Source organism: Polypterus senegalus, chromosome 13 (genome assembly GCF_016835505.1).
Source record: "Polypterus senegalus isolate Bchr_013 chromosome 13, ASM1683550v1, whole genome shotgun sequence".
NCBI lineage: Eukaryota > Metazoa > Chordata > Cladistia > Polypteriformes > Polypteridae > Polypterus > Polypterus senegalus.
The window spans coordinates 142,109,147-142,123,167 of NC_053166.1; the positions used below are offsets into that span (position 1 = coordinate 142,109,147).

Genomic DNA, 14,021 nt, shown 5'->3' on the forward strand with positions numbered 1-14,021 from the left:
AGTATGACGTGACTTGAAAGAATCTCACATTAAAAAGTCTCCGTCTTGCGGGACTTCATTCCAAAAGGTCTCTTGAAAAAGATCACATCTCGTCGCAGGATAAAAAGTCTTGTCTCGCGTGATTTTGTTTATTATAATAGAGAGACATATCTACACTTGGTTGTAAAACTATTAGATAGATAGATAGATACTTTATTAATCCCAAGGGGAAATTCACATAATCCAGCATCAAAAAACAATATTAAATTAAAGAGTAATAAATAATGCATGTAAAAGCAGACAATAACTTTGAATAATGTTAGCATTTACTCCCCCGGGTGGAATTGAAGAGTCACATAGTGTGGGGGAGGAACGAACTCCTCAGTCTGTCAGTGGAGCAGGATGGTGACAGCAGTCTGTCGCTGAAGCTGCTCCTCTGCCTGGAGATGATCCTGTTCAGTGGATGCAGTGGATTCTCTATGATTGACAGGAGTCTGCTCAGCGCCCGTCGCTCTGCCACGGATGTCAAACTGTCCAGCTTTATTCCTGCAATAGAGCCTGCCTTCCTCACCAGTTTGTCCAGGCGTGAGGCGTCTTTCATCTTTATACTGCCTCCCCAGCACACCACCGCGTAGAAGAGGGCACTGGCCACAACCGTCTGGTAGCACATCTGCAGCATCTTACTGCAGATGTTGAAGGACGCCAACCTTCTCAGAAAGTATAGTCGGCTCTGACCTTTCTTACACAGAGCATCAGTATTGGCAGTCCAGTCCAGTTTGTCATCCAGCTGCACTCCCAGATATTTAAAGGTCTGCACCCTCTGCACAGTCACCTCTGATGATCACGGGGTCCATGAGGGGCCTGGGCTTCCTAAAATCCACCACCAGCTCCTTGGTCTTGCTGGTGTTCAGGTGTAAGTGGTTTGAGTCGCACCATTTAACAAAGTCTTTGATTAGCTTTCTGTACTCCTCCTCCTGCAGCCCACGATAGCAGTGTCGTCAGCGAACTTTTGCACGTGGCAGGACTCAGAATCGCATTGGAAGTCTGATGTATATAGATTGAACAGGACCGGAGAAAGCATAGTCCCCCTGCGGTGCTCCTGTGTTGCTGACCACAATGTCAGACCTGCAGTTCCCGAGATGCACATACTGAGGTCTGTCTGTAAGATAGTCCACAATCCATGCCACCAGGTGTGAATCTACTCCCATCTCTGTCAGCTTGTCCCTAAGGAGCAGAGGTTGGATGGTGTTGAAGGCGCTAGAGAAGTCCAAAAACATAATTCTTACAGCACCACTGCCTCTGTCCAAGTGGGAGAGGGATCGGTGTAGCATATAGATAGATGATGGCATCCTCCGCTCCCACCTTCTCCTGGAAGGAGGACCTGTGGCCTCAGGTGGTGAAGCAGCAGCCGCTCCATGGTCTTCATCAGATGTGATGTCAGAGCAACAGGCCGGAAGTCATTCAGCTCACTAGGACGTGATATCTTTGGGACTGAACATAAATTGATAAGAAAGTTAAAAACTGAGTGCTCTCTGTTCTCAGCACAGTGGTATATACCATCATGAGCTTCAAAAAATAATTCAGTACTGAACTGTGTAAGATTTTAGGGGGTTTGGACATACACAGAAACCGAAGGATTTCAATTTAAAACTGGCCAGGTCTAATAAAGGAATAAGAAAAAAAATGAAGAAAATAAAAGTGAAAAGGACAAGCATTTATACACTGGTTTCAGAAACTAACATGGCTAGCGAGATGACCTCAAATTAATTACCCACTAGAAAACACTCAAACCTCCAGTCCTCCCAAGGCTGAGGCTCCAGCTCCAGTATTTTGTGAGCACCAGTTGGTTGCCACGCCTCATGTTTGTCTGTATGTCCGGGCAGCAGATGCCGGAGCGGTCATTCTTCTTCTTCCTATCACGTAATCGGCTTCTGCAATTGGCCTCATGTTCAGCAGATGTCACCCCCTCGCTCATTTTGCCTATGCAGTTTGCCATAAGAAAGACCCAAACGCTGAGAACTCTGTAGATGTTGCCGCCAGCCATATTTTTTGCTTCACCGGTGCATGTCGCGTCACGAGCTTTCAGATCAAGGTGCTAGCCTCAGTGGTTCATGTGTAATCATGTGACAGATGAACGTAACCCTTATGTATAGAGAGATGGAGAAAGTTGGAGGGATAGAAGTTGTGTATTTGTAGAGTTCCACAACAGAATACGGTTGAGCTGATAACCATGTTAGTTTAGTAACAACAGTAGAAGAATACATTTATAATTGTATTTAACAGAAAGTACAAATCAGATTACCAACTTCAATAACTACAAGCAAGACCCATTTTACCTACAGAAAGTAGTCAGTCCAGTCCACAGTAGTAGTAGCGTTCATCACCACGATACGAATGCATTCAACTACATTACTTTCATGTCAATTAACAGGAAACACAAGTCAGCCTACCTGATGCGTTCACCATCTTGTTTCTGTACTACTTGTTCAGATCTGCTCCCACGTCCTGAAATCCTGTGGAGAAAACTTCAGAGACAAACTCCACAGCAACCTGCCAATGGGCCAACATTTGTGTGTGTTATAAATCACAATATTGCCAGTAAAATAACTACCAGCAAAGCTCTAGTTTGTTCACAGCCCTTTTGTTTAAATTTGAGCATCTAACTGCACATCCAGTATGTTTAATTATTCAAGTTAAGTGTGCAGAAATACCACTGCAAATGCCTCAAAAGATATTTAGCACAGTGCTAATCATGTGGACACTTCGGATGACAATTCAGACGTGATTAATGCCAATTCATTATTAAGAGAAAAGCAATGATTACCACCTCGCTAACACACTTTAAAAACCCTTGTGAGATACGTAGGACGCTTTTTAAGTAGAGAAATCCAGAGTGTTGCGCTTTAGTTACTTATTTCTTACAACTTAAAAGAATCTACAAATATCCTTACCATAATTGAAGCTTTACTAGTATTACATTTACGTCATTAAGAGTCTGACATTGTGTATTTGTAGTTCATATAACATGAGAACGGAATTTGATCAGAGCGACCACATTTGTAAGAAGAAGTTTGTGATTCATTAGGAAGGAGTAAAAACAGTGTGTGTGCGATCACAAACTAGATGAGCTATCAGCAAAAATCCCCACAACAGAAAGCAATAAAAATCAGTCGATCACCAAGCTTCACTTCCACGTCTCGCATATCACTTACAGGAGGGTCGCTGCTGTGGGTCTCTTTTCACCGACCACAAACCACTAATCGACAGAGTAAAATGTACACTTGTTATTGTAAGTCAGATCTACAAAAATGATGAAAATAATCAAATATTGGTACTTGTGTAATAAACGGGTGGCATGGCACCAAATTGAAGTGGTCACATAAGGTTTCAGGGCAGCATGATGGTGCAGTGGTAGTGCTCCTTCTTTTGCAGTTACAAGACCTTGGTTCTCTTCCCGGGTCCTCCCTACGTGGAGTCTGCATGTTCTCCACGTATCTGCGTGGGTTTCCTCCCACAGTCCAAAGACATGCAGGTTAAGTGCTTTGGTGATCCAAAATTGTCCCCAGTGTGTGTGGGCTGGCACTCTGCCTGGGATTTGTTCCTCCCTTGCGCCCTGTGCTGGCTGGGATTGGCTCCAGCAGACCCCCGTGACCCTGTGTTAGGATATAGCGGGTTGGATAATGACATAGTGACTGACTGACTGACATACCCATTCTAGTGTTGGGCTCCACAGGGAGGTTTCACAGCCGTCCCTTTAGTACACAAGTACCAAAATATTTTAAGAAACGAATCTTACAATAATACCTCAACATTTTATTTATCATTTCTTCCGTTTGTTCTGTAACTACCCACAGTGCATTCTGGGACTCCTACACAAGGCCCTGGAGGTCCAAATAAAATAGTCATCCTCGTTTTGCACTATATATATATGCACAATGCTGCTTGGGTTAAGAGACTGGAAGGAAAAGACGACAAGGCCTTTTAGAAGGTTGAAACAAAAGCACACATCTACACAATTCAGTAAACGCAGAAGAGAGGGTTTTCGGATGGAGTTTATTTAATGAATAAAGCATTTAAAAGTGATTCAGAACAAAAAATGTATATTATCTGTACAGCATGTCAAAAAATAATTAGATGTATTTAAGCATATTATAAAACTTTACAAGTCTGCAACTGAGGATAAATAAATCTGCAGTCCACATATATCAAGTTTTGCGTGTTTTTTTCAGATTTACCGTAAGAGCAACACAGAAACAAGTTTGCTTCTTCCCCAGATAACAGATGATGGCTTACTCATTGACACACATTTACAAAATCAAATGCATACACAGAACAACACACGATCCCTTATCTTATCTATTACAGAACATCAAAACCAGTTTGTGTCACATAAACTGTGCAGCATACGTATTTTTTTTTTTAACAACCCTGCTAAAATACTCCCAACAACTAAAAGAGGACTTAACAAAACAGTAAAGGGACTTGAAAGACGTCACACCAGTTCACAGCCACCTTCTTACTGCAGAATTTGAATTTGTTTGGATGGGATTATTTTTCCGTAGGTCTATTGGAAAAGAAAATTTCATTTGAGACCAAGCGGTATTTGAAAGGTAGAAGGCCCCCATGTCATTAGTCCCTTCCTATAGATATTTTAATTCAGTGTATCTGCCTCCATGGGCAGTGCAGCACTGCACAGTAATAGGCTGCATTACAGACCACTTGCTGGCCATTACTGACGTGCTCAGTGAGGGCCATAATGACGGCGTTACACCGAGCTCAAATCCCGCTGCTCAGCGCACTGACATTGGTTTTAACAGAGCAGCAATACCAGTGACTTTGCCAGCTGCCATTCCTCATATGGCACTCACAAGCATAGAAATAAAATCGAAAGCGATCATTTAATAATCAAAAGTGACCACTTAATGGAGCGGAATTTACCTCATTAATGAAGCAGCTGTAATTTCTGGCCTTCATGCAAGGAATGCAGTATATGAACCAAAAACGTACAAGTAGCGTTCTAAACTAGTAATCATTTCTGGTAAATACAAACCCTCTCCCCTGTATCATTCTTTACATACCTCAAAGGTTTTGTCATCAAACATGGCATGAAATAGATTTCTGAATAGACCCTTCACTACCACCATCTAAGATATTATATCTGTTGCATTAAAAACGCCATTAGTTAATGCACATGTATTTTTCCATGATTTCATTTCAAGACTTGAGTTGTACAAATTGGAGCAAAAAGAACTAAAACCAAATAAATTTAAACTTCTTTTTTTTTTCTCTAAAGAGCTGCTTTAATATTACTCATGAAAAATGTACCTGCTTTCCACAAAGTAATTACTTTTTTAATAGGTAGGCCTCATAAATCCATTTACCTTAAAAAAAAAACAGAGAGAGAGAACACATTTCTGAGTATATATTTAAAATGTACGACATCTAAAATGTACAAATCAAAAGAATACAAACAAAAGTATTGAAAAAAACATTGAAGCCAACAGAACTAGAAAGTCGGCTGTTTGGCCTTCCCTTCAGCAAGAAAAGGCTCGTTCATAAATCATGTTTGGATCACTAGAACTACAGCTCATATGTGCTTGCACTCTTTATTTTCTGCGTAATTACAAAATTTAAGAAAAATGAATGACTTTAAATTACCCCAAAAAAATAAATAAAGAAAAAAAAAATCTTCAGTTATTCAGTCTACAAAAAGTAAAACATGAATGCAGCACAATAGTAAGGAACCAAAATCAATTTATTCTTTCTAGAAAACATACTGATATATAGATAGATATACATATATATATATACAAATATATACATACATATATATATACATATATATACATACATATATATATACATATTACTGTATATATATATATATATATGCCACTTTTTCATTTCCAAAACTTCAGACCCAGCTAGAGAATGTTGTGCGATCCCTTTAATTAAAAAATAACAATAATAATCACATTTAGTGTTTATATCCTATGAATGCAAAAAAATGCATTTTATTTTTGAAATGTAATGTCTGCATACTATTTCAGAAGAAGAAAGAACAATGCATGTTTTTGTACAAATTTCAGAGCAACTCTTTAACAATGGCAGTTTTTTCAGCTGTATGGTCCGTATTTACCTGACCAGACTGTTTCAGCTGTGAGAAAGTGAACCCTACGGATAAAGAATAAATAGATTGGAGTGAGGCTTGTTCATTCATTACGGATTTCCACACTCTAAGACATCCCTAAACTGCTCAACACAAATTACAAGGGATCAATACAAAATTAGCCATTGCATTCACACATCCACTGGCTTCACAATGTAGCTGGCAGAACCATTAATAAGGCTGATAGGTTCTTCTGCGGTTACCGCTGTGGGAGTGGGGGGGTGGTGGGGTAGAGAAAAATCACACCAGCTAGAAAGTAATGAAACAGTAATAGCTCACACCAGCCTCCACCTGACAGGCCGCAGACGTTCTGCATGAGTAGAAGATTTCCTGCTTAGACGCTACAGTACACAATAGAAACAAACATTTCAGGCTGTGCTGCTTGGTTTATAAGAGGCAAGGATGGAGCGCTAACAGCACACTGCTATAAAGAGAGCAAAACCCACAAGCAGCATCAAAATATTTTATATGGGCTGTTACCATCAAAGATGCTAAACAATAACACCAAAGTGCTTTATGTATAAGTGACGCTAGTTAGTATTAAAGATGCAGAACACTGTAATGCTTTAAACTGGCAATGCTGACCCTTTTTAAAACAATCATTTCATACACTACACTTTCAAGCCACTCTGGCCAACTGAAAGACTTTCTACATTAAACAAGGCCCTTGGGTTTAGCGGAGGTGGCTAAGCTACAGTGCAACTTAGTGCTGCTTATATTTGGGAAGTGAACAAATTATTTCAGATGCTGTACACAGTATCGCTTTCAGCCACAGTTATTTCAAATGAAATGAACATGCTCTTCGGTCTACCACCACAGTTTTGGTGGCTCCTCGGCCACACGGCTCTTGAACAAAGTGATTTCATCCAGGTGCGTAAGGGGAACATCTCTGATGACGTCAGCAAGACCTTCGTGCAGCAGTGGGTAAATGACCACATTCAGTGCAGGTCGTTCGGCCTTAAACCTTTGTAGAAAAGAGAAAGGAAAAGAAATAAATAACAATAAATGACAAATCAAGTAATAAGCTTTTCTTTTTCTTCAATTTAACTCAGAAAGAGGTACATTTGAAATTTACGAAGCCCTAGTACAATACCAGATCAATTAATTTTAACTGCTTACTATATTGGTAAATTCAAGCTATGTAGGAATGATTTTTGTATTAGGGTGTGTAAAAACTCTCCAACCTTCATGAAGCATTATTATTATTATTAAGCATCATTACTATACAACTCTCTGATGGTCAGTGCAGTTTTCTATTCTGTGGTATGCTGGCATGGTAGGTTCAAGAGAGGCCAACTGAATTAACAAGCTAATAGAAAGGGCAGGCTCAGTTATAGGTCACACTATGGACCCCCTGGAAGTAGTGGAGGAGGACAGAATTAAAACAAAACTGAGTGCCATTATGACCAATGCTGCACATCCTCTGTCTGACACACCAACACTGAAGACTTTCAGCGAGTGAATTATTCAGTAGAAGTGAGTCAAGAAACGTGACGGGGCATCTTTATATCAACAGCAATATACCTGCACAAGGCCTCACTGTGACTGGGACTGCCAAGTCAGACAGGTTTTCTTGCCTTTTAGTCATTCTCGTATGTATTTAGTCCATAGTTTGTGTGTATATTTATTTACCCATTTATGTATGTATTTATTTAAAGAGGACCTGTTAAAAAGACACATTTCTCCTGGGGACAAATAAAGTTCATCCATCAACATTGACATCACAGTGATTATTAATAATACATTTTAATACATTTTATCTATATAACGGGTGACACGGTGGTGCAGTGGGTATCGCTGCAGCTTCGCAGTTAGGAGACCTGGGTTCGCTTTCCAGCGATTTCTGAGTTTGCATGTTTTCCCCGTGTCTGCGTGGGTTTCCTCCCACAGTCCAAAGACATGCAGGTTTGGTGCATTGGTAATCCTACATTGTCCCTGGAGTGTGCTTGGTGAGTGTGTGTGTGTGTGCCCAGCAGTGGGCTGGCGCCCTGCCCGGGGTTTGTTTCCTGCCTTACACCCTGTGTTGGCTGGGATTGGCTCCAGCAGAAACCCGTGACCCTGTAGTTAGGATATAGCGGGTTGGATAATGGGTGGATGGATGGATTTATATAGCGCCTTTCCCATGCTCATGATGCTTTACAGAGTTTAAGAAAGAACAGCAGGGTATACAGTATATAGCATTGTGTTAAACCAGATAAATAAATAAAGAAGAGTAAGGATAGTGAATTCAGAGAAAAGCCTAACAGACAACATAATTGATGGTCAAGAACACACACACAGGTTACATGAGCATCTTGACAGAGAGGTAGACTGAGAGAAGGGGAATAAAGTCATGTAAAGCTAAAGGCCTTCCTGAACAGATGAGTTTTGAGATGTTTTTTTAAAAGAATGAATGGAGTCAGCTGAGCTGTTTAATTTCGGTAGGTCATTCCACAGTCTGGGCACTATACAGCTGAAGGCCCTGTCACCCATGGAGTGTGGGGCACAAGAAGAATGCCAGAATAAGAGGACCTTACTGGGCGGACAGGCACATAGTGATGGAGAAAGTCACTGATGTAGTTTGGCGCGAGGTTATTTAAGGCTTTGTAGGTTATTAGTAGGATTTTATATTCAATTCTGTAAGACACAGAGAGCCAGTGAAGATGGAGCAGGATGGGTGTGATGTGCTCGCTGCTGCTGGTTTGAGTAAAGACTCTTGCAGCAGAGTTTTGAATCAACTGGAGCCGTGATATAAGATGAGAAGGGGCACCTGCCAGCAGCGAGTTACAATAATCGATGCGGGATGTGATAAAAGCAGGGACAAGTTTTTCAGCATTAGAAAAGGAGAGGAAAGAGCGAACATGGGATAAGTTACGGAGGTGAAAGGTAGAAAGTTTCTTAATGTGATTTATGTGGGCGGAATAAGAAAGGGGGGAATCAAAAATGACACCAAGATTCTTTGCAGTAGAGGAATGTCTGATGAGATCACCGCCAAGGTGGACTGGGAAGGAGCTCATTTTATTAAGTTGCACTTTAGTCCCAATTTACAGGAGTTCAGTTTTGTTGCAGTTTAATTTTAAAGAGTTCTGCTCCACCCAGGTTTTAATTTCACTGAGGGAGGTTGTGAGCTGAGAAAGCTCTGATGAAGTTCCACTTTTAACATTGAAGTAGAGTTGAGTATCATCTGCATAAAAATGATAACCCAGTGCATGGCTACGAATAATATGGCCAAGGGGAAGCATATAAATACAGAAGAGAAGAGGGCCGAGGACAGAGCCCTGAGGAGCTCCTTGTGTGACTGGCGCTGAGCTGGATCTGCTGTTGCCAAGACTAACAAACTCTTGCCAATCAATCAGATAGGACTTGAACTACTGGAGGGCAGTGCCAGGGATACCCAGCATGTTCTCCATTCTGGACAGTAGAATACTCCGCAGAAAAATGACTTTTTTTATATGTTGCTGACCCCATGTAGTTTGTTTAGTGGCAGAGAAAAATTTTAATCTCATGTTTTCATGAGGAATGGAGAGAAAAAGTTAGAAGCCAATAGCAAACTAATGCTGTACAACGGCAAACGATATGAAAAACGCCCATGGTAAGAAGAATAAAAAAACGTTACTCGTGTCATACAATCCATATGTTTGTTATCCCCTCATATGTTAAAAATGAGCAGAAAGCATGCTGTTTTGCTAAAATATTTTCAGTTACTTCTGGTATAATTAGCTCACACCATAAACACAACACTAATACCTCATGGGATTGACTTTTTGAACTGAAGACCTGCTTCAGTTCAAAATGGCAACTCTTGGGGCTTTAGTTTCGTGGTTACGATGTGCACCGATTAGAACATCAGAACAATCTGGACAAGAAGAGGCCACTCAGGCTAACAAAGCTCACCAGTGCTCTCCACTTAATTCTTTTTGCAAGTCCCTAAATTCCTGCTGTCTACCACACCACATGATCAGTAATTCCATTTGTCTGTGGTTCTCTGTGTGAAGAAAACATTCCAATGTTTGTTTGAACTTTACCCTTAACAAGTTTACATCTGTGTCCCTGTGTTCTTGATTAACTCATTTTAAAGTCACAGTCTCTGAGCTGCCCTGTGGGACATCCTGAGGCTTCAAAGTTACTGGATATCATGGCCAGCCTGTACACTGGTACAGTGAGTGGTGTGCAGAGTGGAGGCAGAACCTCTGTGTTTTTCCAAGTTGATTCTGGGGTTCATCAGGGGTGTGGACTGCTCCCACTCTGTTCAATACTTGAATGGACAAGGTGGTGTTGTTGAGTAGGGTCATGATGTCCATCAGCTGTGGGCCATCTGTCGGTGAAGAAAGATTAACTGATCTTGACTTTGGCAACAATGATGTGATCTTTGTGGAGTTAATGGTAGCTCTGATCGGGGACCTCGAGAGTCGGAGTGTCTGGGCTAGCGAGTGTCATGGATGAAAACCAAGATCCAGGCCTTTAGTGATCTCTTGGGCACAGCCATCGGCTGTGTGTCTGTCTGCAGAGAGAATATCAACCTCGCTTAAAGGTTTGTTTACTATGCGGTGTGTCTCTGGTGACTATTCCTATGTTTTTGGAGAGCACAGGGGGTCATGAAATCGCTGTAAAGCGGTGTGTGGTGCTCCTGATATCTCTACAAAAGGACAAAGGTCCAAGTCTTTAGAGTCCTGATGCTTCCTGTTTTGCTATATGGCTGCGAGACACGGATGCTAATCTGTGACCTGAGATGAAGATGGGACTTCTTCAGTACTGCGCCTCTTCGGAGAATCTTTGGGTACAGCTGGTTTCACTTTGTGTCAAATGAGCAGCTGCTCACGGAGTCCAGGATGTGGCATGTTATATGCATTGTGAGGGAGTGTCCGTTCCTGCACTATGGCCTTGTGGCGTGATTTCCTGAGGGTGATCCGGCTTACAGGATCCTCATTGCTGGAGCAGGCCAAGGGGACGCCCATGTAATACCTGGATGTGGCAGATAGAGGGTCATTTCTGTTGGGTGGGTCTAGATCACGTGTCTGCTTGGTGGGTTGTCAACCGGGATCCTGTCTGTTTCGTCATGTGGTGGGTGAGGCAGTGCATGCTCCCCAACCTGACCTGAGTGTTGATCCACTGGACTAATTTCCTTCATTCATCATTTTAAAACACGCATGTCTCCTCTTAATCTTCTTTTGCTTAAATTGAAAAGGCTCAGCCTTTTCCTCATAACTCATTCCACATAGTCCTGGAGTCAGCCTCATCGCTCTTCTCTGGACTTTTTCTAGCACTGCAATGTCTTTTTTGTAGCCTGGAGACCAACACATACACAATACTCCAGAAGAGGCCTCCCCAGTGTGTTACAAATTATTCCGACAAGTAAATATCTGACAATATTTTAGTAAAAAAAAGCATTTTGTACACTTTGAGGATCCGAATGGATAACAGACAGGTGGATTATGTGACATGAGCAACGTGAGATTTTCTTCTTTTAATCCATGGACATTTTTCATATTGTTTGCTGTTGCCTTTATTTAAATCATAAAGGTCTTTTCTCTCCATTCTGCATGAAAACATGAGAATTAAGATTTATCTCGGCTATCGCTACAAACATAAGGGGGTAAGTAAAAGATAAAAAAAAACAATAAAAATTTGGAGTGGATCATTTTTTTTAATGTGCATTTTTAAAACATTGTGAAAACCATGTGATTAGTCATTTTTTAAACAGAAAGGCACAAAATGTATTTAAAATCGAAGTAATGCCTCATTTTTCCAGCAAACACCTAGAAACCCTTTGTGCCATGCAACCGAGATTATGGAGGAATTCAATCCTTAATTCTAGAATGGAACACTTGACTCACATTAAGATTAAAGGAGATGATGTTAGGCTGAACATTTTATAAGCAAATCTGTCCCATATTTAACTAAGTACAACATTCTGAAATCATGGATATTTTTTTTTTTTTGACAACTATGGAAGGAAATGTTCTGTTAATGACTCATCCCAATGGGAAAATACTACTGAGATTTTTTTTTTTTTTTTAAATAGCACTTTCAATGTGGTGTTTATAAATTATTGGTCATGGCTTCCTTTGCCCATTTACTAATGAGGCTTTGTTTTCTGCACTGTTTTAATACATATTCTTTGGGTGCAAGCCAGAACAAAATGGCCCAATCATTTTCCTTCCGCCAAACTAGGTGCATTCAGTTTGTAAGCCTGGTCATTCTTGAATTATGACCCACACAGAAAGCACAGAGACAAAAGAAGAAATGTCACACCCAGTGTATTCCCTAACTCTAAATACAGAAAAAGACTGCAAATATTTACCCTTTCCGCATAACATTTGTCTCCTTTCCAGGAGGGTCTAGGTCTTGTATCTACAACTGCTGGAATTGAAAGCAACTCACAGCAACTCTGACAAGCAGAAACGCTGCAAAGAAATAAATGGCTGGATGGATATTCGTACAGTTCTTGTAATGTTAAGAACAGATAATTCAGGTACTGCATTATCATAAAGCAAACTCTTCAGAAAAACCCACATACTGTATACATAAGTCTCATATGTAGAGTGTCTCAAAAATTGTTCAGAGGTTAAAGTTTTTTTATAGTTTAATTTATGGTGAAACCAAAACTAAATATAAAGTAAGACAGTCTGCACTTTTCATAACCACTCTGATTAAATCCAAGGATTTTGGCACTGGTTTTATGGCTCATGCAGTGTGCTTTGTAATAGTGTTTAGAAAAGATGACATATTAAAATATTAACAAAGAAACTAAAAAGCCAAACTTAATATAGATCAAAATATGTATACAATTACAGTATTTTGTCTCATTCTGTGATACAAATTGTGAAAAAATAGAGCAACTACTTAATTCAGTTTTTTTTTTCTTTATTTAGTTCATGCCTTCACTCAATAAGACTTCAACATCAGTGCCCATTATAGATTTTATTTTTTCAAACAATGGATGCTAAAGCTTGTTCAGGACCACACAGCAGGCAGGACAATGTGACTGAACTGGCACCCTAGTAGTTTAAAGTCCAACACCCTGGCCAGTGGCCTGTATTTCTCTTCCTACTTATAAGACTGCAGTCCATTAATCCAAATCAGGCATTGGCCGTCTGCACTACCTATACATTATCTATACATAACCCTAATCACCTTAATTACCACTGGTTTGTATTAAATGCTCTTTTCCCAGGTTGCTTATGGTTCTTCTCTGAGACAAGCAGCACCTGACAATGAAAATGTATGCAAACATTATTGACTGATCTCTAACCATATAACATGCTTTCTAGGAAAAAGTACGAGTTCACTGGCTACCACAATACCCATGTTAATGGTCTTGAAATGGTTAAATCTACAAGCATGCATAACATAAAACTGAAAGAGCATTTGGAGAAAAAAAAACTTTCAGCTCCTGATCAAAAGCATTCTTCTGTAATTTCCTGAATAACACACTAGCCCAGAAATACAAATATAGTTTAATGGCACCTTAAAAGAAAGGTAAATACAGTGCTTGTGTTATACTATAAACAGATCAATCTAACAGACCAAAGCCCTGTAATTAAAGACAGAAAAAGTGGGATTTTTTCTGTCAAGCAAGAACACACTAAAAGCACACTTGAAATCCTACTTGTGAAATCTGCAGATAGTCTTAAATAATGGTCGAATTTTGGAGGAGGCACAAGCATGGCAGTTATGTATACAAAGATAGTGCAAAAACGCTGACACAAAATATGGATGAACACAGAATCTGATCAGATTCAGTAGGATCAAGGAGTGTTGTAACATGTAATAATAACATTCTTAAACTGACTTTAATCAATTCAGGGGGCGCTTGGGAGAGTGTATCCTGGTTGCAAGGTAGTAATTAGCCCTGAAGGAAAAAAAAAAAATATATATATATATATATATATAT

General features: G+C 40.2%; 1 protein-coding gene across 2 annotated transcripts in view; it reads right to left on the bottom strand.

Annotated features, from left to right (window-relative positions):
- Positions 1 to 5,875: 5,875 nt before the first annotated feature.
- The window catches only part of fbxl18 (F-box and leucine-rich repeat protein 18), a 64,964-nt gene continuing 56,818 nt past the window's right edge, over positions 5,876 to 14,021 (bottom strand). For both annotated transcript variants that reach the window (XM_039775519.1, XM_039775518.1), the window contains one exon: positions 5,876 to 7,112. In XM_039775519.1, coding sequence (XP_039631453.1) covers positions 6,956 to 7,112 — 157 coding nt within the window. In that variant the 3' untranslated portion in view covers positions 5,876 to 6,955. The remainder of the gene's footprint in view (positions 7,113 to 14,021) is intronic.